Source organism: Sinocyclocheilus anshuiensis, unplaced genomic scaffold (genome assembly GCF_001515605.1).
Source record: "Sinocyclocheilus anshuiensis isolate Anshui unplaced genomic scaffold, SAMN03320099.WGS_v1.1 scaffold223, whole genome shotgun sequence".
Classification (NCBI taxonomy): Eukaryota; Metazoa; Chordata; class Actinopteri; order Cypriniformes; family Cyprinidae; genus Sinocyclocheilus; species Sinocyclocheilus anshuiensis.
In genome coordinates this window covers 1,232,061-1,255,823 of record NW_015548214.1, presented here as the reverse complement: position 1 = coordinate 1,255,823, position 23,763 = coordinate 1,232,061, and the positions used below count along the sequence as shown (strand labels likewise).

The 23,763-nt window shown below is 35.8% G+C and overlaps 1 protein-coding gene and 1 long non-coding RNA gene across 4 annotated transcripts; one reads left to right on the top strand and one right to left on the bottom strand.

The window, feature by feature from the left end:
- Positions 1 to 4,799: 4,799 nt before the first annotated feature.
- Positions 4,800 to 18,374, top strand: LOC107653857 (protein NDRG1-like). Of its 3 annotated transcripts, none has more exons than XM_016440715.1 (16): positions 4,800 to 4,826; positions 11,318 to 11,389; positions 11,497 to 11,532; positions 13,354 to 13,459; positions 13,588 to 13,708; positions 13,791 to 13,853; positions 13,938 to 13,998; positions 14,232 to 14,318; positions 14,423 to 14,479; positions 14,558 to 14,661; positions 14,748 to 14,810; positions 14,895 to 14,946; positions 15,107 to 15,154; positions 15,542 to 15,577; positions 15,854 to 15,905; positions 16,658 to 18,374. In XM_016440715.1, the coding sequence occupies exons 1-16, from the start codon at positions 4,815 to 4,817 to the stop codon at positions 16,894 to 16,896; spliced, it is 1,209 nt and encodes a 402-aa protein (XP_016296201.1). In that variant the 5' UTR covers positions 4,800 to 4,814; the 3' UTR covers positions 16,897 to 18,374. The 3 variants fall into 3 exon arrangements, with proteins under 3 accessions (XP_016296201.1, XP_016296202.1, XP_016296203.1); XM_016440716.1 differs by lacking the exon at positions 4,800 to 4,826 and adding an exon at positions 8,222 to 8,316; XM_016440717.1 differs by lacking the exons at positions 4,800 to 4,826; positions 11,318 to 11,389; positions 11,497 to 11,532 and adding an exon at positions 12,516 to 12,659.
- Positions 17,699 to 18,914, bottom strand: LOC107653861 (uncharacterized). The gene is made up of 2 exons (XR_001630276.1): positions 18,768 to 18,914; positions 17,699 to 17,859 (listed from the first exon to the last, which is right to left on the bottom strand). It is a non-coding gene; the product is annotated as an uncharacterized LOC107653861 (long non-coding RNA).
- Between the last annotated feature and the right edge of the window lie 4,849 nt (positions 18,915 to 23,763).

Sequence of the window (23,763 nt, the reverse complement as noted above, 5' to 3'; positions counted from 1 at the left end):
ACTGTGTCTGTCTTCATTTCAGGCTGCAAAGCAACAAAATGTGATTATTTTAAAAGGGGGGGGGGATTTCTTTTCTAACCACTGTATGTACACACATATATATATATATATATATATATATATATATATATATTTATGCTATATGTATAAAATCTATGGATTGAAATTACATTTAAAAATGTATTTTTTTATGTGAGCATAGTGATTACTGTGATAGTGATTTGAACATCTACAGAAATATTAGGACAGGAATATTTGAATAATAATCACAGACTACTGAAGTAAGTGTTCTTCATCTGCACTGAAAAAAATGGTGTAGAAACTATTTTTGCTCAGAAATTGGTAGTAAATTTCACAATTAATTACAATGAAACAAGTAGCTAACAAAGTAAAAGAGTAAACAGTACTGAAACAGTACTTTCTTGTTTTATTTAAAACTTTGGAAAATATTTTTTTACAGTGTGTGCTTTGGGTAAATAATGCAGAATCATGGTGTTATTGGGAACAGTGGAAACTTGTTAGACAAAAAAAGTTTCAAGCCATCAAAGTTACTGCTGGTTTCAGAAAACAGGCCAAAATTGACATCAGCTTTTAAAAGACTAGAAATGAGATTAACAGAAATAACATAGTTCATTTCCAGTTTTAGTTTTATATTCCCTTTGTTTAGGTCTATATTGTTCATGAATTAATAAGTCAACGTAAGTCAATTTTGGCCTGTTGTCTTAAAGTTTCAAAGTCAAAAGCATTTAATAGTTTTTGGGGTAATTTCAGCAGAAGATATTATCTTCTAAGATACTATACTAATTTAAATAACGGTGCAACAAATTTACAGCAGTAACTTTGATGGCTTGAAACCTTTTTTGTCTAACACATTTCCACTGTTCCCAATAACTCCATGATTCTGCATTATTTACCCAAAACACATTGTAAAAAAAGATTTTCTGTAGTTGTAAAAAAAAATAAAGATTACTGGAATGTTTTACAAGAAAGTACTGTTTCAGTACTGTTTACTCTTTGTAGCTACTTGTCATTTCATTATAATTAATTGTGAAATGTACTACCAATTTCTGAGTTCAAATTGTCTCTATGCAATTTTTTCAGTGTAGATGAAGAACACTTACTTCAATGGTGTATGTGATTTTTATTCAGTATTTCTGTCCTAATATTTCTGTAGATGTTCAAATCTGATGAAATGAACACCATTTCAACTGACAACTGGCCTTACAAATAAAACTAACAGCAAATACATCACAGACTAAAACAGTTTGCCTTGGATTAAAATAGATATTTAGTTTGATGTTCTCTCCCCTCGTGTCTAGTTGTACAGAGGTTAGGAGAAAAAAAAACTATGTCAGTATTTATCTATAGGTAGAACTTACAGTATTTATAACAAATGGACAGATGCTCTAAAGTATTTTTGAAACTATACACAGTTAGGCTCTCTCTGTGCCCTGATGTTGTGACTATCCTGCCATAATGTAGGCACATTTTCTCATTTAAATAAACAAGTCCAGTGAGTACAAGACCTGTGTTGTTTTGGAGAGTGTATACGTAATTACAGGCATTATAAAATTCTGTCTCCACCTCCATTGTGATAGTGGTGCTCTGGTATTTAGTAGCACCAGACATAGATATAAATCCTGCAGTAGAGGTAATCTAAGCACAGGTGTTAGGAAGTAGTCTTATTCTCTAATCAATTAATACTTGTCTAAGATGTTTGGTTTGAGCGAGTGACATCGATGTTACATGCTGTCAGTATTTGCAGCCTTCTGGATCAGTGAAGGTTGACGGTCAAACCAGATTGTGACACCTCAACCACTCTTCTGACTGATTTACATGGATTACAGGAAAGGTTCTGATAAATAAAAATAAATAAATAAAATAAATATTTTTAAAAATGTCCGTTCAATCCACAACCTGCCCTAAAACCCTAATTTTTGCTGTAAAAATTGATGTCAGTTTGGTAATTTTTTGGGGTAATTTCAGCAGAAGAAACCTTTTTTGTCTAACATGTTTCCACTGTTCCCAATAACTCCATGATTCTGCATTATTTACCCAAAACACACACTGTACACTCTTAAAAATAAAGGTGCTTCACGATGCCATAGAAGAACCTTTTTGTCTAAATGGTTCCATAAAGAACCTTTAACATCTGAAGAACCTTTCTGTTTCACAAAAGGTTCTTTGTGGCGAAAGAAGGTTCTTCAGATTACAAAACGGTAAGAAAGCGATGGTTCTTTAAAGAACCTTTGACTGAATGCTTCTTTGTGGAAGCAAAAATGGTTCTTCTATGGCATCGCTTGAAGAACCTTTTGAAGCACCTTTATTTTTAAGAGTGTAGGCCTATTAGTACTGCTACTCTTTCACTGTGTTAGCTACTCGCCGTTTGTTTGTTTCTTTCTTTATTAATAGTAATACACACACACACACACACATACATATATATATATATATATGTATGTGTGTGTGTGTGTGTGTGTGTGTCCCCGGTAGAAATTTTACACACCTGCTTCTTCTTATATATATATACTGTATATATTTATAAGCCTACATTATGATCACACACACACACACACACACACACACACACACACACATATATATACGGGCACATCTCGTGTTTTAGTTGACTCTTTCTGATGGATCGCTTGTCGTATTCCCCAACTGTTAGTCGCTTTAGACAGAAGCGTCTGCTAAATGAATGTACATGTTATAATAATTATGCATTGAATGCACCACCAGCAAACAAAGTTGCATGTAGTCGAGGAGGCGGAGACGACAGCAGCATCTCACTCTTCTCGTGAAAACTTTATATCACCACATATAGGAATGGGGTTTCTCGGATTTTAGACTCCACCGTCTTTTTCCATAATATTCAATATTTACAATACTCAAAATATTTTAATAAAAAAAACCTCTTTAGCTTTACATATTTAACGCTACACACTACTTTAAATATTAATATTAGACAAATGCATATAATTTCATTTTGCAAACAACATTTGTAATGTTGTAGCCTATTTATAATATCACGCTTAATATCACATATGTGACCCTGGACCACAAAACCAGTCATAAAGGTCAATTTCTTTTTATTGAGATTTATACATCATCTGCTGTATAAATACGCTTTCCATTGATGTATGGTTTGTTAGGATAGGACAATATTTGGCCGAGATACAACTATTTGAAAATCTGGAATCTGAGGGTGCAAAAAAATCAAAATATTGAGAAAATCGCCTTTAAAGTTTTCCAAATTAAGTTCTTAGCAATGCATAATACTAATCAAAAATTAAGTTTTAATATATTTACAGTAGGAAATTTGCAAAATATCTTCATGGAACATGATCTTCACTTAATATCCTAATGATTTTTGGCATAAAAGAAAATTCAATAGTTTTGACCCATACAATATAGGCTATTTTTGGCTATTGCTACAAATATACCCCAGCGACTTAAGACTGGTTTTGTGGTCCAGGGTCACATATTGTATTTATAATTTCAAGCTTAAGATTTATTACCCAGTAGCCTATAAATGGGTATTTATGAATATACAGGCCTACCTGCTATATATTTTAGGAAGGAGGTCCCTCGCATATTTGGGGGTCTTGGTATCAAAGTTAATCAAACAGTTTAAAAGCCCCAGTTCAATATACGTTTAACAATTTACAGAGGAATTTGGCAGAATTTTGCAACATTTCTTTTAACAGAATAATCCCTCTAAAAACAGTCTTATAATTGTAATCAGTCATTGACACTACGGTCTTATTTCACGACCACCGACAACGAGGTAAAAAGATGATCATCCGTTCCCGTGAGCCCCGCCCATCACAGAAGCGCCAGTCACGTTGGCCAAATCTTCGTGAGTACGTGAGGTAATCCACGTTTGAAACACATCTCACTAGTGTTCTACGGCCGGTGTTGTGGCTACAGGTGGTGTATGCTGCGTTGGTGGGGCTGGTTGAGCACTAGAGTGTGATCCGTTTAGTCACAACGGTGTTTCTACATCTCATGGGTGGGTCAAGGACTTTAAAATGACGGTAACATCATACTAACCCTATGAACCCTAAAATAATAATAATAATATTTTTTTCTATTATATTATAATAATAGAATTCTATTATTTTTATATTTCTATTGCTATCCTATAAATATCCTATCCTGTCCTATTCATATTCCTATCCCATCCCATCCTATCCTATCCTGCCCTGTCCTATTTGTTTGTTTGTTTGTTTATTTATGACCAAAGGTATTACATTAAGTAATATTACATTTGTTACTTCAGTATATTTTCAGAAAAGACTTGACCATTCATTAGAAAATAAGTTAACTTGGGTTTATGATCATGTGATCATGTGCCTTTTTTTTTGTGGGCAGGAGAGGAAGATTGCCCAAAGATGTATGACTGGCTATAAGGTCAAAAGGTGGATAAAATGATTAACAGAGACATTGCCCTAGCAAGGCAGCTGTGTCCATTATCTAGCTCAGCAATGAAGTAATTATTACCACTGCCTTTGGCTTAGGTTTACTGACAAAAAAATCTTGGGTAAGTAATTTCTTCATTGTTTACTTATTTATTATACTTATTTATATGTTAAACTTGCAAACTAAGAAACTTGAAATCTTTCCTTCAGTGTTTATTCTTATAAGCACCGTAAATCACGAGCTTTGCAGAAGAGCAAAACATCTCTTTTGTACTTCTCAGCATTATAAGGTGATGCTTTCATCATAGGATTTGTCAGGCACTCAGTTTCCAATCGCTACACAGACTCGGCCAGAAGGGCCTGTGGACTCAACCTCTCCAGCTGTGGAAGATGAAGCAGAAGGTGAATATCTGAATTGTTTTTTTCCAGAAATTCCATACTCAGTTTTCCTGTTTCCAGTAATATCAATATCTGTGGGCCTCCTGTCATGCAGCAGTCTTGTTTGCACTTACAGTAACAGTCTCCCCATCTAATAAAATACATGGAAATATAGGTAGGCATTTACTTTGAATGTTGTCAATTCATGCCTGACAAGAATAGTAATTAGAACCTTTCTAGGCTGTTGTTTTGCAGTCAGGAAATATTTAAAACCGAAAGATTCAGTTTGTACAAGATGGTGGCTGGTTACCTTGTACTGTTGCCTTTGGCAAGTTGTTAGTGAATGAGTTTAGGTCCTGTTTTAAAGGTTATTTTCATGGAAAACAAAACAATGTCAGGTCAGAGCAATTTTCCACTTCAGTAATTGGTTGCATCTTATCAGCAGAGGCAATGACCTGTAGCAGGAATTCTAGCATGTTGCCAGGTCAGAGTAAAATGGACATGGTGGAGCAGAAGGAGTGTTCCTGCAGGTGATCCCTCAGGTGAAAGTAGCTCTGGTACAATAACACGTAAATCAATCCACTTTCACAAATTTGTGAAGATGAAGCTGTAAAAATAATTCACACAGAGTGGTTTATTATTTGGCCGAGGATCGGCCCAGGGTGTGTCTGGATAAAACTGTGAGAAATGAAGAAACAACTGGAATATCTAGCACTTCTCACAGAAAATGCATAAGCCCAGAGGGAGGGAAATGTTTATAAGGGTTTTATGATTGCATTTTTGTTGGTTGAATATTTGGAATACTTGTATAATATTAGTACAGAAAGTAGTTAGAAAACAATGTCTAAACCAAACATTTCTTTCACATTGAAAAATTATGCCCTAAAAGTTATGGCTGTAGTTATTGAGTAACTTTATCATCCTAAACATCAAAGTGAAATGAGCAGTAAAGTGCAATTATAATTGTTGTTCCAGTGACAAGGACTGATAATGGAGATAAACTGATCGAAGATCAGATACAAAATCTTCAGTCAGAAACGACCTCTAGAAATATTATACATGTACCAGTGACACCAATAAATTGATCGCAGAAACTTCCTCACAATTGATAAATGGTTAAGATTTTGTGTAATTGTAATATGCTGGGGGTTCTTTTGCATGTGCTTGTTTATATTGTCTGTTTATGAGTTGCTATTTGTGTTGTTCCACAACACACGTTAATGCATAATCCATAATACTTTGATCATACTGGCAAGAGTTTGTGTTGGCACATAATTACCTAGTTCTTCATTTATTGAGTATGTACTTCATGACCTAATTCTGCAACTTATTTCATTGTCTGTGAATGAAGCCATCACATTTTGGTTATTGATCCATTGCTTAATACTTACAAAAATGACCATAAACGGCTTTAACAGTCCTATTATGCACCGAAAATAGTGTTTATTGTTATTGTGTAACTTTTAAGACGTCCTATTATCCCTTTTAGTAAATCAGTAATATGTGACATTGAACTAAGTAGCACATGCTCTGAGGAACTACGTGATAGGTTGAGGTGAGGTCTACATTTCAGACAGTCCTATAAGTGCTGTCTCATGTCATGTCTGAATCACGGCTTAGTATGATTCATACTACATCTGAATACTGTTATTGCATCACATACTGCATCTACACTAAAGCAGTTTAATGCAGTTTAAGCTGACTGTGACTATGCATGTTAGAGGTTTGAAACAGGAGGACTGGGATATTACTAATTTATAATTATGAATTTATTGTTTGACTAATTAAAGTGTAAAATAATGCCTTAAAAGGGAAGAGGTTTGGTTTGTGAATGGGTGGCATGTTGTAGAATTAGACAAGTCAGCAATGGCAAGGTACAAGGGCAAGAATCTACTATACTCTTGTCAGTCAACATTTCTATGTCAAACTAGCCCTCACTGACCTTTCAGTACCTGAAATGAAGGCGTGTAGGCCTTTTATACTGTGTGCCAATACCAGCCGTTATGTTCAGATGATGTGGGCATGTCTGTGTGGTTAAATGATAACATAATGACTGTTTTGTCCTGTTCTTGGATGGCCACTGCAGAAAACAGCCTTTGGTTTTGAACCTCCTTTTATTCTTTTGATTTGTCGGATGCCAAAAGCCTGTAGGGAGAGGGAGGTCAATGTTTATCTATTCTTTCTGAGGCATCCAATAACCTACATGTTGTGCAACCCAGATATGAGGATCTTAAGATGAAAACTGCTCTTTATTGCAAGTACAAGGACACAAATATAAGCCAATGTCATTAACCCAGATTCTGTGAAAAACAGAGACTTGACAGAAAGGTGAGAAATGTACACATTTGACCCCCAAATAAACCACAATTTAACACAAAGTTCTGACATAACTGAATGACATTCTTTAAAATGTGTGGTATAATATTTAATTAAAAAAGGTAGTAAGTAAGATTTTTTATTTATTTATAGCTGCATGTGTTCAATTGATTTTAGTTTATTTTTCCAGATTAGTAAAATTATTACAAGAATCAAGTTTGTCTTTTTTATATAAACGGAGATGGTAGGTGGATGATTAAAAATTAATGTAGCACCAGACTCCACGAGAAACACTGTGCGAGTACACAGAGATATTAACTTGTTAGGTAAAAGTCCACAATCCTTATCAGTTATTATTCTCTTTAACCTAGTTCATTAACCCGAGCAGTGTACTCTTTGATTCAATATGCTTTTGCCTATAAATCTTAAAAGTTTATCTGGTCATCAATGGGTTCAGTATTTTGTCCACAACAACATTTCACCTGGCCGACTGCCCAGCTTTACATCAAACAACCTAAAAACACTCTTATCATCTGACAGTTTTGATTTATGAAAAGTCTCATGCTGAACACAGCTTTAGAAGTAAATTCTGTCTGCATTTATTCTGCCGTCTTATTCCGTTTGTGGTGTAAATGGTGCTCGAGTTGATCAGCATAATGGTAGTTTCTTTGCAATTGTGAATGTGCTTGTTATCACTGCCTCATATTAGCTAACCACAGTGAAATTATTGTGTGATTAGAGAGGACACACACGCATAGACACATACAAAGGCATACACTCCTCTGAACAATACTTTATTGATTCAAAAGAATAACCAGCTTTGAGATTATTCTGTATTACTTTTTACAGCAAATGCCAGTATGCAGGGACAGAATACAGATGAACAAATACCAAATAACGTCAACTTCACTCAAAGCTTATTTTCTAACTTTTATTGTAGGAAAAGATCAGTCCTATAGTCGAGACAGTTTCCTCAAGTGAACACATCATCATATCTCATGCAATGCTGTGAAAGGAAGGTATGACTCAGTGAAGTTGCCCAATAGAATGAGGAGTGGGCTGGACTGACTAAACACATCTTTATAAAATTGCCTGCTACGTCCTTTCGCGAGCAGCACGTAGTCAATTGTCAGCCCTCAAACTCTGCAAAACCTTTTTAGTTTTGTTGGACTTGTTTTTATTTTGTGGACAATAACCGGTAAGTCATAAAAAGTGCTATTTTATTTTTTAAATTCGTTTTAATGTTAAAATGTTGCCCATTTCATCTAATAAAACCGCACTCCGTATCTAAAACGTCTCTGGCGTGATATCGAGCAAGGTATATATTTCTCAACTTTGAACTGAAGATAGCCTACATGTTTTAATTAGTCACTGTTTATGATTATACAGCGAAACCGCGATAGTTTTTAAATGTTGTGTGGTCGCACGTACACATGTCAACAAAGTATTGTGAGCTCGAGTGGGAAAACAAATTTGAACAGTGCGACAGATAGCCTACTAACTAGTGGTTTTCTGGCCTGGAAACCACCGCACTGCATATTTTGTATGTCTTTAATATCTGTCATACACTCAGAGCTCCGTTTACAGTGCTCTCTCCTTTTGAGCTGATGAAAACCACTGTACTAGACTAGAGCCAATCATTTATCAAGCTTTCAGGGTTACATGCAACAGATGCGTGTTTGCATTATCAACACAGTATGCTGGCTTAACTGTGTATTGCTTTAGTTTTTAGCCGGAGACAGCATTTCAGATAAAATACAATGTCAGACATTTGTGAAATACTAATAGATCGTGTTAACGTCAAGTTCGCGTTTTTCCAAAGCAGATCATAAAGCTTCAGCAGAAGACTTTGTTGCCATAAAAGCTTTGACGTTGTTTTTATGAAATGATCATTTTAAGTATAAAATTAGGAATATCTAATTGTAGACGTGAATATAAACATGGACTGAATGAAAATATGGAATTAATAAATAATATAATTAATTAAATAAAAGCTTGCTCACGACAACGGCAAAGTTTAACTGTGCTCCAATACTGCATTTCATTTGCACAAAAGCAAAGCAGCATCAGGGCCACTTCTGATACTAGGCGCTGAGGTGCATCAGAGCTGGTTTATTTTATTTTAGAATTTCCTTTGGCATCCTCAGAGCAGGCTGTGTAAAGACACCTTTACTCATACAACAGCAGAAGCATCAACTGAATACACCGCAAAATAGCATATGCCTACTACATATGTGAAACATAAATAGTAAAATCAGAGATTATTTTCTATTAGTGTTGTAGGTCAACAAGTGTTATTGCTTAAATGGTGAAGAAATTTTGTTGGACCCCTGCAGTGATTGGTCTAATGCGCATTGAGTTCAGTATCTCTATCAGTATAAAAATGTGATCCATGAACTGGATTTCAGAAAAGAAGAAGAAAAAAGTGGTTATGGGAAGTGAAACAAAAATGTTCCTCTCCTCTGCAGGGTGCAGCTGCAATGGTGCTTATGTTCCAGCATAAACATTATACTTACTGACATTGATGCAATAGCAACCGAAGTAAACCTTTGAGTCTTTATAGTGTCCCAAAGTTAATGAAAACAAATATATGCACATTTGCACATATTCATACAAATACACAATGCATCTGTTACAAATTTGTCTGAAGCGTTCCAATACTGATAAATTATTAAATTAGTATTTAATGTAAGGCATTAATTAGTCTCATTTACCATTGTAAACTATAATGGAAACCTGGTCCGGAGAAGCAGACAGGTGAATTTGGATGTTTTGAAGTATAGTGCGTATTCTAGGGCATAGGAAGGGCAGGATCTGTTCTTATGTTGCTCCGGTTTATATCCTGCTGAGACATTGTTGACACTCCCAGGTAAAAGATTATTCAAAAGAGGCCATAAGGGCACACAGCTTAAAAACAAGCAGGTGACCTATTTGCCAGCTAACCGTTAACTTTTCTTACATTTGATTATATAGATTTTAAATATAGTCTCATTAAGCTGATTTCTTCTAGCTTGGACTAGTATCCATTAGTAATTTTAGTTCTCACATGATTCTGGTCAGGAATTCGTGTAGGGGTTTGCTGTAGAAACCTCAGCAAATGATGGACTGCACAATCATGGTTTTTGAACTAGAAATTCCTCTTGATAAACATCTTGGCTTGGTTCCTATAGAGCTCGACTGTGAATCAACAAAATCAATCGCTGCTTTTTTATAGGGGCTTGGTACAGGAACACTCCTTGAACCTGTGGGATGATAAGACACAAAGGCTTTTATTTGTTGCTAGTGTTAAAGGGGTGCAGGGACTGACTGCAGTAGCCATGGAAGCAGCTGTGTCAGTGGTTTCCTGTGTGTAGCGTCCAGGCCCACTACAGAGGAAAAGCCTGACATGTGACCTTTAGAAACCTCAGCCAGACAAAGAGCCTGTTCAAGCTCTCATTCCATTTACATCCACATCAACATTAAAACTGTCGCCTTTTGAAATGCATTATCTGCACCATTTAAAACTAATTAAGCCATTTTGAAGAGCTGAGGATATAATCTAAAAACAAAATAAAGAAATTTATTTGTAATGTGCCAAATATTTCAAACGGCAAAAGACAAAATCAGAAGCATGCTTTCATACTATTCAATACTGCACAGGAGTGGCATCAAATAAATTTACCCTAGATTACAGTTGCAAAAATAATGTAATGAAATTATTGTTTTAACAGTGATATTATATTAAACATAACATGATAAATGGATACATTGTATAGTTTTTGTATATTTTGAAAATTGTTCTTTATACTTTATTTTATTATTTTTATTCACGTCATATTCTTGATAGTCTTTTTTTTTTTTTTTTTGCACTGTAGGATGAGAAACTAGGTATAAGCATTTCACTTCAATACATCACATGTATGTAATATGTATGGGCATAAAAAACTTGAAAATAGGAACTTGTAAGCATACAAAAATCTGCCATTGTGTAAAAACACCCCAAATGATCCAGAGATACAAAATGTATCTTGTTTCCTTGAATCCACCTATGAGCTCCTGTAAAGCTGTTGTAAATAATCATTGCCAAAGCTGAATTACACCACAACAAAAACAAGGAAATGGTAATTTGATACTTCCTTCTGTGACCTTGGAGGAAGATTGTGGTAAATTATTTGATGGTAATAATATGGTTGTGTTTGTCACCTTTTTCCTACCTCTAGGTGTCCTCATTGAGAATGGATGATATCCAAGTAGTTGAGTCGAAGCCTCTCATCGGGGACAGGGATTTGCAAGTATGGAAAACACACAATTTGTAAAGATTTGTACTAAGTGTACATATTTATGCATGCAATATAGTGAACACATGTTGTGGTAACCTAAACCGTTTTCTCTATTCTAGGGGCTAAGAGAGGCTGTCCAGCAGTTGGTGATTAAGGCAAGATTTTTGGATTTTTTTTTGTACAGATTTGCATCCAGCAGGCCTCTCGTGCTGATCCTCACACAGATTAAAGTCCTGAAGTTTGCGGGTCATGTGTTTAATAAGAGTGTTCAGTGTCTAGACCAATGACGTGGGCTGCTGAGGGATACACTGGCCATCTGCCCGAGGCGCTCACGTAGGGCTCGTCCCGTTTAAAGAGATTAGTGCCAGTAGAGAGACAACAGATGTTTGTGTTCAGTCACTATACAAAGCCAAGTGCAAGATGTTTATGTCCTTGTCAGTGTTAAAGATGTTATTTGACTTTCTTAGCAGCTTGTGCTGCAACTTGAGGCAGCTGAAACTAGTTTCTGCAGCGTCAGCCAGTTGATCTTTGACCAGTGGCCTGCACTCAAAGACTTTTCTCAATGACTTTTACAGTGCATGGTGGTTATTTGTCATTGTTTGTCACTAGTGCTAAATTAACTTCAAGAAAGTTAAATTGAAAGTTAAAGTTCAATCCGTTGGCGGTGATTTATGATTTGTTGGTTTTAGTGGCTATGCAGTTTCCACTTTTAAACATGGGAAAATGTGTAGAAATACAGATTCTCATTAGAAATGTTATTTTGTCAAAGTAAAGTACTTCCAAAGTAAAAGTTGGATTCTTTTTAAAAATTTAAAGTAGCAGCACATATTTGCCATGACCATGTGCTGAGCTTTTGTGTAGCTCAGTTGCACTTTCTTTTCTGATTTTTATTTATTTTTAGTGATGAAAAACAATTATTCAATGCACACTGCCATCACAATCATCAAATTTTTGTTTGGCTGCACTTGCCTAAGTTTCCGAAGGCCTAGAGTCTGCTACTCCAAGCATCTGATACAGGCTGATCCAATTTACGGATGTCGTTAACTAGAATTAACTTGTTTTGATCTTGGTGCAAAGCATGCTAGGAGTGTGGGCTTATGTCGAGCGACGGCAACAGGGTATAAAACCCTGCGCACAGATGAATATTAGCAAAGTGCGCGAACAGGAGCTTACTTTCAATCCAATTTTACCTACTGGTTCTCATCACTACTGCTAATTAATATCAGCAGCCATGGTTCTGGAGGACTCTGATATGGAATTAGTATTCGAGATAGAAGTCGCTGTGAGTAGAAACCTTCATGTTGCTTTTGGTTCATACTTTTTAGGGTTTTTGTTGTCTTAGTGGTTCAAATTGTGCATGAGTAAAGTTTTGATTTTGACAAATTCAAGTCAAATTTATTTGTATAGTGCTTTTCACAATACACAATGTTTCAAGTGTTTATAATATCTTAATTTAGTTATGCGTTACAGGCAGATTTAGCAGATTTGAGCTTGGTAATATAGTTTACATGTAGTCAAAATCTTTTGTTTTCTTCCTTTTATCTTTTTTTATCAAATACAACACGTTTATAAAATGTAATGGAAATGTATAAATTTAATATTGGCTGTGTCGTCTTAATTAGGGTTTGATGCTTTGCGAAATTGGTAGATGCAGTTGAACGTTATGAAATCAGACAGACAGTTTTCATGGACTGTGATCTTACAGTTTACACATTTATAACCAAAGTGCATGGAGTGTTGAAATGTTTGCAGTTGGTCTGTGGTTCATTCGCAGAAAGGTCCTTAAATGTTACATTAAATTGCAAGGCTACTCTATTAAAAGTCTTAAAACTGAAAGGTGTTATAGAGAAAAAAAAATGTTCAAGTTGTTGTTGTGATAAGTGCTGTAATAATGCATTGTATTGCAGATGAGATTAGTGCTGCTTATGATGGTTCAGCAGATGCTGATGAGCGTTTTCTTACCATGTTGCATGTAGGAACATGATGTGGAGACTCCATATGGCAGAGTCCACTGTACCATGAAAGGGGTTCCTAAGGGTGACCGTCCCGTCATCCTCACCTACCATGATATTGGACTGAACCGTAAGATTTTATATATTTTAAACATGATAAAACAGTTTAAAATGTCCCCTAAATCTCTTTGTGTTGCTTTACAATACACATTAATCAAGAGGTTCTTCTAAAGGAGATAAATTATGCTTCTCCAATAGATAAAAGCTGCTTTGACACCTTGTTCAACCATGAGGATATGCAGGAGATCATGCAGCATTTTGCTGTGTGTCATGTAGATGCACCAGGGCAGCAAGAGGGAGCAAACACCTTCTCCACTGGGTGAGTTCTGTCATGTGTAGACATATAAGTGGAAATCTTTATTGTAAATTAATGCAGAAGAATAATAATTTACTTTTAATAGATACGAGTACCCTTCCATGGACCAACTGTCTGAGACACTTCCATCAATCCTCAAACATTTTGGGTGAGGTCTTCGTTTCATTATTTAACAGTTTTAGGAACATTTTGGATTATTTTCTATCCTAACTGGTTTTCTTAAACCCCACAGACTGAAGAGTGTGATCGGCATGGCTGTTGGTGCGGGTGCTTATATCCTTGCTAAGTTTGCGGTGAGTTTGACTTCCTTTTTAAGTGATTTAAAATTTTAATGAAACCAGGATAAAGAGCTGAAAGTGTTTCTTTTCCTGTGGATTTTGGCATTCATTTGGCTAGTTTAGCTGCTGAGGAACTCCCCTTGTAAAAAAAAAAAAAAAAAAATCTGCTTGACTTGCATGTTCGTTATTTAATAAATTAGGTTTAGATGTGTTCAGATGTGGTTTACAAATACTGTTTCCTTTTATAGTTGGATCACCCTGCTATGGCGGAAGGCCTTGTGCTGATAAACATCAACCCATGCGCTGAGGGCTGGATGGACTGGGCAGCACACAAAGTGAGTGCTTACCATTTTGTGATTATAATTTATGTAATATTCATCATTTATATAGAGTTTCAAGCTTTTGTGTCTGTCATGGGCTCATTTTTCTTGAATTACAGATCTCTGGTTGGACTCACGCCATGCCTGACATGATCATCTCTCACCTGTTTGGAAAGGTTAGTCAATGTTTGACCCATTCTAGATAATTTTTGAATGGATGAATTTATACTTATTATTTCTTATTATTTCTCCAGGAGGAAATCCAGCAGAACCATGACCTCATTGGCAGATACCGTCACCACATTGCGAATGACATGAACCAGTTCAATCTGCAACTCTTCGTCAAGTCCTACAACAGGTAAACACAACACCGCTACTAAAACATCTTGATAGTTATTTTAGTGTTGATATAACATTTAATTAATATTTTCATCCACTTCACAGCCGAAGAGACCTGGAAATCGAGAGGCCTGTATCTGGTGGCCATGTCAATGTCAGAACTCTAAAGTAAGTCTAAAATTGTCCCCAAAAATACTCTAGACAATGGGGGACGGATTTCCTGTAGTAATGACTTGGTCGCTCTGTTTTCAGGTGTCCTGCACTCCTGGTAGTTGGAGACAGTTCCCCAGCAGTGGATGTTGTGGTAGGTTTAAGCTTAATTTAGGACTGATTCACTTCATTGTTATTGCTAGACATTTTATAAGTATTTTTTTATTAAAAACCTTTAATCTTGCACACTGTTGCTCCACACTTCATATCTGCTGCATGTGTATTTAGTGGTTTAACACGTGTTTTCTGTACAGGTTGAGTGCAACACAAAGCTGGACCCGACCAAAACCACACTGCTTAAGGTGAGTGGACTCCATTGAAGCTGGCATGTATTTATAGCCCACATGGAAAAGTCAAGCACTGATAAGATTCTGATAGCTCCGCATTATCTAGTGACTAATTTACCCAGGTAGTGCAGAAGCGGTCCACGCTGTCCAGCTCCAGGGCTGAACCCTACCTCTGCTGACCTAATTTTCCACAGCTCACCCTCAGGTGGACTAAGAATTAGGTGTATGGCGTCTGAAATGGCCTATTAACCACCGATAAGTAAAAATAACTTTAAAATCAGTGGAGTTAATGGAGCGCTAGGTGTTTTAGACACCTGTGTGAATGGCAGAAACAGAAAGCAGTGACGCATTTGTTTTTCATGCATTTTAAGTAACATTTCTATGTCCCTTCTCTTTCTTCAGATGGCTGACTGTGGAGGCTTGCCCCAGGTCGACCAGGTGTGTATTTATAGCCTTTATGACCATTCAGATTCATTTATAAGTTTGCTCAGGGCACAGGATGATCATGAGGGATGAAGTGCGCCATAATCTCATTACGAACAGCTATGGCATATAGTTCTCAGTTCTAATACTCTGCTCGCCACCTGCTGCTACCAGCTGTTAGAATCCATCCGGTTTCACAACATATGCTTAGGGAAATCTGTTTTCCACCTTGACCTGATTAGCTGTTTTTGCAGTCAAATAAACTAATTTCTGCTTTTATTGTCTTCTTAGCCTGGGAAGCTAACAGAGGCTTTCAAGTACTTCATTCAGGGCATGGGTTACAGTAAGTATTGATATTGTCTTTTTGTTTTATATAGTCTCTATTTGACCATACAGCTTTGTCTTTATAAGGAATACCCATGGTACATTGCCTGAAAACCTTTGTTCACGTAAAATTAACATAGAACATTAGCAAATAGCAATAAATATGACTGGACTGTGCTGCCCTCTAGTGGTGAGATTTAATTTTCAACCTGACTTGCTCAACTTGAACTTTTTCTTAAAGCAAAATGTCTAATTTATAAACAACTGCAAAAACTGCTGTTCTTTGGAACTTTCTATTCATCAAAGAATTCAGAAAAAAAAGTGTACAAAAATATTAAGTAGCACAGCTGTTGTCAAAATAAGAAATGTTTCTTGAGCACCAAATCAGCATATTAGAGAGATTTCTGAAGGATCATGTGACACTGAAAACTTTTAAGTAATGCCTGCTGAAAATGCAGCTTTGCATCACAGGAATAAATGACATTTTAAAATATATTCAAATAGAAACAGTTATTTTAAATTGTGATAATATTTCACAGTATTACTGTTTTTACTGTATTTTTTTGTTTGAATAAACGCAGACTTGGTGAGCATAAGGGACTCTTTCAAAAACATAAAAAAAATCTTACCAACCCCAGTTTTTTGAACAGTAGTGTACATAGTCATATCAAGTATTGTAGCAAAATACACTAAAAATACATTAAAAACATACACCGCAAATGTAAAAAGCTTTAAAATAAGTATCCTAATCTGTCTTCCTCTGCTTCTTAGTGCCCTCTGCCAGCATGACCCGCCTAGTCCGTTCTCGCACAGCATCCGGCTCCAGCGTCACTTCCTTTGATGGCAACCGCAGCAGGTCGCACACTAACGAGGGCAACCGCAGTCGCTCCCACACCAACGAGGGCCGTGCCCGAGCCCACACCTCAGACAACCAACGCACACATTCGCACACTGACAACATGGACAGTTCTGTGGACCAGGCTCCCAAGTCCACCGAAGTGTCCTGTTAGACTGGTGACCTTGTCTCCGGTCCATCTCACATATGCATTAACCTTTCTGTTCTGACTGTGCTGCGCTGCCACTAACTACACACGCAACAGGACCACCGCATGCCGCTGTGCTGTTTCCCTCAGGGGTCTTGCACCATTTTATTTGTCAGAGGGCATTTATGCCAAAGTGTCTTGTGTTTAAGACTATATTTCCTGGGGAAATGCTGAGGAAGGAGTGGATAGAGTGGATGAAGGACAGGATGATGGAGTTATTTCTTTTTTTTTTTTTTGCACCCTGCGCTATGGCTGTCTTGTTGTTGTTGTTGTTAGAGGCAATGCAGCACAGAGATATTTTGATGGTCATTATCCAAGTAAGCTAGGCACTGAGAAGGGCACATTTGTACATTTATGTTAATCTCTAGTCTGCAATTGATTTTCTTTTGTCAAGTTATTATACCACTTTTATATGCTAGATTAAGTGCATAATTAAGTGTATAATCTGTATATGTTGAAGTAGACATCCAGTGAATGGAAAAGGGATTGGTTGACCACAGAGTAGAGATGGTGGTATTTTTTCATGATGCTAGCCTACCTTATAAAACTAAGGTATAAGCTCATAATTTGTTTATTTGAATTTTCCTTGTTGGGAGTGTTCCATTATTTTGGGTTACATTTGTAACTCAGTGATTGATGCTCTCGAAAGTGATTTTAAATGATTTTTACAGGATCATGTTTTAAAAAAATCTTTATTTTAAATTCAACAAAACCAATTTGTAGATATACGAATACAGGAAAATGACTGTATATGAGTGATATTTGTTGTTTTTTGTTTGTAATGATGATGATGATGATTTCTATGCAATCAAGCACAACAGAACAAAATGTGCCATGGAATCCTCTACTTGGACTGGATGCTTCTTTTCTCAAGGCTTTGAAAGAGTAAAACGAAGGATCGCTCAGAAAAAGATAATATAAGCAACTCACCTGCTCTTTCACACACCGGCGCTGCCACTAACTACACATGCAGCAGGACCGCCGCATGCCGCTGTGCTGTTTCCCTCAGGGGTCTTGCACTGTTTTATTTGTCAGAGAGCATTTATGCCAAAGTGTCTTGTGTTTAAGACTATATTTCCTGGGGAAACTCTAAGGAAGGAGTGGATAGAGTGAATGAAGGACAGGATGATGGAGATATTTCTTCTTTTTTGCACCCTGCGCAATAGCTGTCTTGTTGTTGTTAGAGGCAATGCAGCACAGAGCCATTTTGATGGTCATCATCCAAGTAAGCTGGGCACTGAGAAGGGCACATTTGTAAATTTATGTTGATCTCTAGTCTGCGATTCATTTTCTTATGTCAAGTTATTATACCACTTTTACACGCTAGTTTAAGTACATAATTAATTTGTATAATCTGTATATGTTGAAATGGACCTCACTGAATAGAAAAGGGATTGGTTGACCACAGAGTAGAGATGGTGGTATTTTTTCATGATGCTAGCCTACCTTATAAAACTAAGGTATAAGCTCATAATTTGTTTATTTGAATTTTCCTTGTTGGGAGTGTTCCATTATTTTGGGTTACATTTGTAACTCAGTGATTGATGCTCTCGAAAGTGATTTTAAATGATTTTTACAGGATCATGTTTTAAAAAAATCTTTATTTTAAATTCAACAAAACCAATTTGTAGATATACGAATACAGGAAAATGACTGTATATGAGTGATATTTGTTGTTTTTTGTTTGTAATGATGATGATGATGATTTCTATGCAATCAAGCACAACAGAACAAAATGTGCCATGGAATCCTCTACTTGGACTGGATGCTTCTTTTCTCAAGGCTTTGAAAGAGTAAAACGAAGGATCGCTCAGAAAAAGATAATATAAGCAACTCACCTGCTCTTTCACACACACTAAAACAAATGCTTGCAGCTTGGTAAGGCACCCTGCTTTGTAAAGATGTAAAACAATCTGATGCACTGCATTTTTAATGGAATAACAGTTTGTATTTATTTAAAAAAAAAGGAAAATAAAAAGCTGGTTACTTAACCTTTTTTGTCTGTGTTTATTAGATAATTCAATGAGAACTGTCTATACAAAACGTTACAGTACGTGTAAAACCAAACTTTATAAGGCAAAACTCACTCCAAGAACTAGTGTAATTTAAGAGCATAAATGTGGAAAAGGCATGACATTACAAAAACTTAATTATCAATACATAAAAGCAATATACATTTCTTTTTTATATAGACTTTGTATAAATTAAAGATTTTAACTACAGAAGTCAATATGATATTGTCTTTTTACATACCCATAGTTACATCATTTGTACAAAAGGATTTATTTGTCACAATATGACAAAAAAATTAGATAATCTTGGTTGAAATAACTCACAGTATATGAACAATTTGGTTGCAATAGGCCACATAGTCTTAAAATAGAATATATTAGGATATATTGGTTTATTTCAGTTTTTCCAATAGGAAAAAGTCTCATATAATAAAAAAGGCCAAATATGATGGTCAATTAAATAATAACTTGCTCAGAAAATTAAAAAATAAAATCTATGACTTTCACTCAAATCTTTCTATTGACTTTTCTGCAAGGTCTCATACATTCAGTTTCCAACCTCACCTTTCACATGGTACTGTTCTAGATCTGTAAATATGTCATTAGGGTTTTTACAGCTCAGGTTGCAGAAGCAGGCGTTAATCCACATGACCTGCCAGCTGAAGCCAGATCTGTTCGGGCACTGAAAGTCAACCTCAACAGTCTTAGATTTGTAAGGGATGCAGCACCGCTCATCTATACACACTCCACAGTACTTGGGCCAGTAAGTGTTTGTACTGGTGCAGCCTGAGATAGTGAAGTTGTGTGGCTTTTCCTCCCTGTAGACGTTCAAGCACTTCTTTCCAGGCTTATGGAGAAATGAAAAAAGGGCCAAAAAGGCACAGGGTCAAAATTTATTTATATCCTTTTATACACTACAGTCATTCATGTCACTCTCAAATGCAAAATTAATATTACATTGAATCTGATGTTTATGTTCTTGATATACCTTTGATGTGCTTTGTGATGTCCACTTTGCAAGGCCGGATGTTGCAGAGTCTGCTCTCTTTGACCATCTGGCACTGCTTGTTGTTGTTAGTAATGCGTAAAGACACTCCACGGCCGCAGGTCTTTGAGCAGGGACTCCAGGAGGTTGTTTGGGTCACACAGTTCTTGTGCCAGTTGTCCTTTACACTAGACAGGGCTGTAAGAATGCAAAGACAATGAATGCTTTCTTCATTTCTGAGTTTCAGAAAATATCACCGTTTCCTGCTTTTAACATTGATAATAAAAAAAGAAATGTTTCTTGAGCAGCAAATAAGCATATTAGAGTGATTTCTGAAGGATCATGTGACACTGAAGACTGAAGTAATGATGCTGAAAATGTAGCTTTGCCATCACAGGAATAAATTACATTTTAAAATATATTACAATAAAACAGAGCTATTCTAAATTGTAATATTTCACAGTATTACTATGTACTTTTGTTTGAATAAATGCAGCCTTGATGAATGTAAGAGACAAAAACATTTTAAAATCTTGTGCGTGTGTAGTGTAGTGTAACATTACAAAATCTTACTAATCCCAAACTTTTGTACATTTACATTTTTGAAAGAAAAATCCAGAATACATTTTTCCAGAATAAAAAATAAAAATGCTATTTGTGGCTTTTTTCTCACAATTCTGAATTGATATCTAGAATTTTATATCAGAATTGTAAGAAAAGTGTTACAATTGTACAATATCACAATTGTGTGATAAAACGTCCCAATTACCAAGATTTCATAGATAAATGTGACCCTGGACCACAAAACCAGTCTTAAGTAGCTTGGGTATACTTTTAGCAACAGCCAAAAAAACATTGTATGGATCAAAATTATCGATTTTTCTTTTATGCCAAAAATCATTAGGATATTAAGTAAAGATCATGTTCCATGAAGACATTTTGTAAATCTCCTACCGTAAATATATCAAAACTTAATTTTTGATTAGTAATATGCTTTGCTAAGAACTTCATTTGGACAAATTTAAAGGCGATTTTCTCAGTATTTAGATTTTTTTGCACCCTCAGATTCCAGATTTTCAAATAGCTGTATCTCGGCCAAATATTGTCCTATCTTAACAAAGCTTATTTATTCAGCTTTCAGATGATGTATAAATCTCAATGTAAAAAAATTGACCCTTATGACTGGTTTTGTGGTCCAAGGTTACAAATGTCTTAATTTGTTGTTCTTTATCTCAGACATGTAAACACACTTCAGCTGAACCTCTAAATGCAATTTATGATGCCATTTGTAATTGGAATCGATGCAGCTTAATTAATCGCCCACATACTACTGTATCTCAGAGTAATGAACCAGTTCTAATTACACTTTCCTGCATATATCAAATTATGATAGCTATAGACTTGTTGTCAGCTCATGGGTCTCATTTTGTACTGGACAATTATTTCACATCAGGTCAAGAAACAAATAAAGCTAATGGGTGGATTTATCATAAATATTAAAATTTTAAGTTTTCCAATTTTACCTAAGCTTACTTTTTCACCTCATCAGTCACTTTTTATTTTATGGTAGGTATCTAAATGTTCAAACACGTGTAAATAACGGGGTTTTGGATGACAGATCATGTTGATAAATGATTTTAGCAGGCACCTCTTTACGTCAACTTCTTCAGGCCCTCAGGTTCGATTAACAAGATGATTGATTGATATGGCAACAGACTTAAGTAACACACCACACACAAAGTAAACCGGACTGGTGGCTTACAGCTCCAGGGCTCCATAACCTTTTATAAGCTTAGCAGCAGATATGACAGCCAAAGTTGCATAAATTTAAGGCAGGTTAAGTACGCCCACTGGGTGACAGTTCTAAGTATCAAAGAGGGTGGCTGTCTTGTTCAAAGACATAATGAAGGGAACTCAGTTTTAAAGCATTTCCAGTGAATCAAACCAATAAAGGATATTACGAGTCTGAATACTAAATTTTGACGTTAATTTCAGTCCACAGGGAGGCAGTATATTCTCACACATGAAATTTGTTGTTAAGAAATTGCATTCCTTAAAATGCGTGAAACATGAGGTCATTGAATGCTTGCCACATATAATTAAATGATCATCTATAGAGCATTTAAATTTGAATTAATCAAGATATGGTAAGAATTTAATGTGGAAAAGAGGGGGATTAGATGCAAATTAGATGCACTGATGCAAATGCTGTTACATAAACCTCTGATAAGGTGTCTCATTTTCACTTTGCTAAAGAGTACAATATACTTGAAGAATTGGATTTTGAAATGCTCTATTTCATTATGTGGTTTGTTTTAAATTTAATTTTTCACTTGAAAATGTTATGTGCAGGCACCAAGCAACCTTTTACAGTATGTTAATGCAAAAGCAAATAGGCTATTAATCATTAAAAATAGCATTTTAGGTCAAAGATACAGCTTTCCACCGCATGTTAAACTGTCTTCTAAACTGTCTTAAATTAGCCTAAACTAAGCGTGGCGTTTTACTTATGCATTAATTTCATCTAATAATTCAGATACTGTAATAAAATGAATAGACATAAATAAATAAAGAAATATATATTTCTTACCTGTGGTACACAAGCAAATAGTATAACCCACATCAGAAGCCAAGTCATCACTGATCCCGCGTGATAAATGCACTGAATCCAGAATTAGATGTTTCTTGAAAAATCGCCCATACGAGAGCAGGATCCATTAATTTAGTGAGCTGAGAGCAGCACACACACACAAACACACACACGCACCTTGATACTGCTGCTGTAAAGTTTTCATACTCAGGATCCCTAATGACGTCAGAGCCAATGACAACCCCACCGCAGGCAAGGAATTAATCACGTGATTTGACCAAACTAGAATTTTAGGTTGACTATTCATTCTAAGTTTAGATGAGCGAACTGTTGAGGTTCTAAGCTTGACGTCTCATCGCATCTTAAAACATAGTTTTGACATAGTTGTTATAGCATATGTGTAATGTAAAAAATACCGAGTTTTGCCGATAAAGCGCAGCAAAATGTTGCTATGGTTACCCCAAAGGCTAAACGTGCATTTTGTTGGCTAGCATCGATTGCAGCAGCTCTGACTTGTAATTTTTGTGGTTACGGAAATGTTGTTTGCAGTTTTTAAAACTGTTGAAACGTAACGTTACATACATAGGCCTACATGTATTGAGTCATATGAACATAGCTCAAGCCCTAACTCCAAAATTCGTACCCTGAGAACATTAAATGGATGCACGGAAGCACATTTTGCCTTTCTCTGTGAGAGCCTTCCTTTCTAAGAAAAAAGATAGATGGATTGGACTTAAACAGAAAGAGAGCAAAAGTTGCTCTTTTCATACCCTGATATACCTAATGGATTTCACTTTGGCAGAGTGTACAAAATGCCATTCTGAAGTTCAAATATCACTGTTTTCCCCAAAGAGTGCTGTATTTAATGTCTCTGGGGAATACATTATAAAACATTGTCTTTGCATATATGATCACTTTAAGGTAGACTTGAGTTTAAGTAGCACTTTAAATAGCACTTTATGCCACTTGATGGTCAGATGAAAATCATAACCACACTGATGACATCATTGTTTCTTGTCAATAAATGCCTTTATTTAACTAAATGGAATCTACTTGTTATATTGTCTACGTAGCTAAAAGTCAATTGTTGTGTGATGCTTTATTCTTGGGAAATACAAGGATGAAAAACTAATGAACACGTGAGAACAAAGAGGCTGTTATTTCTAACACAGAGCTACACAAAGTTACAAACTTGCTGGCAAAGTCAATGAAGTGTGTTAGGTTTTAAGAATAGGCAGGTGCAGACA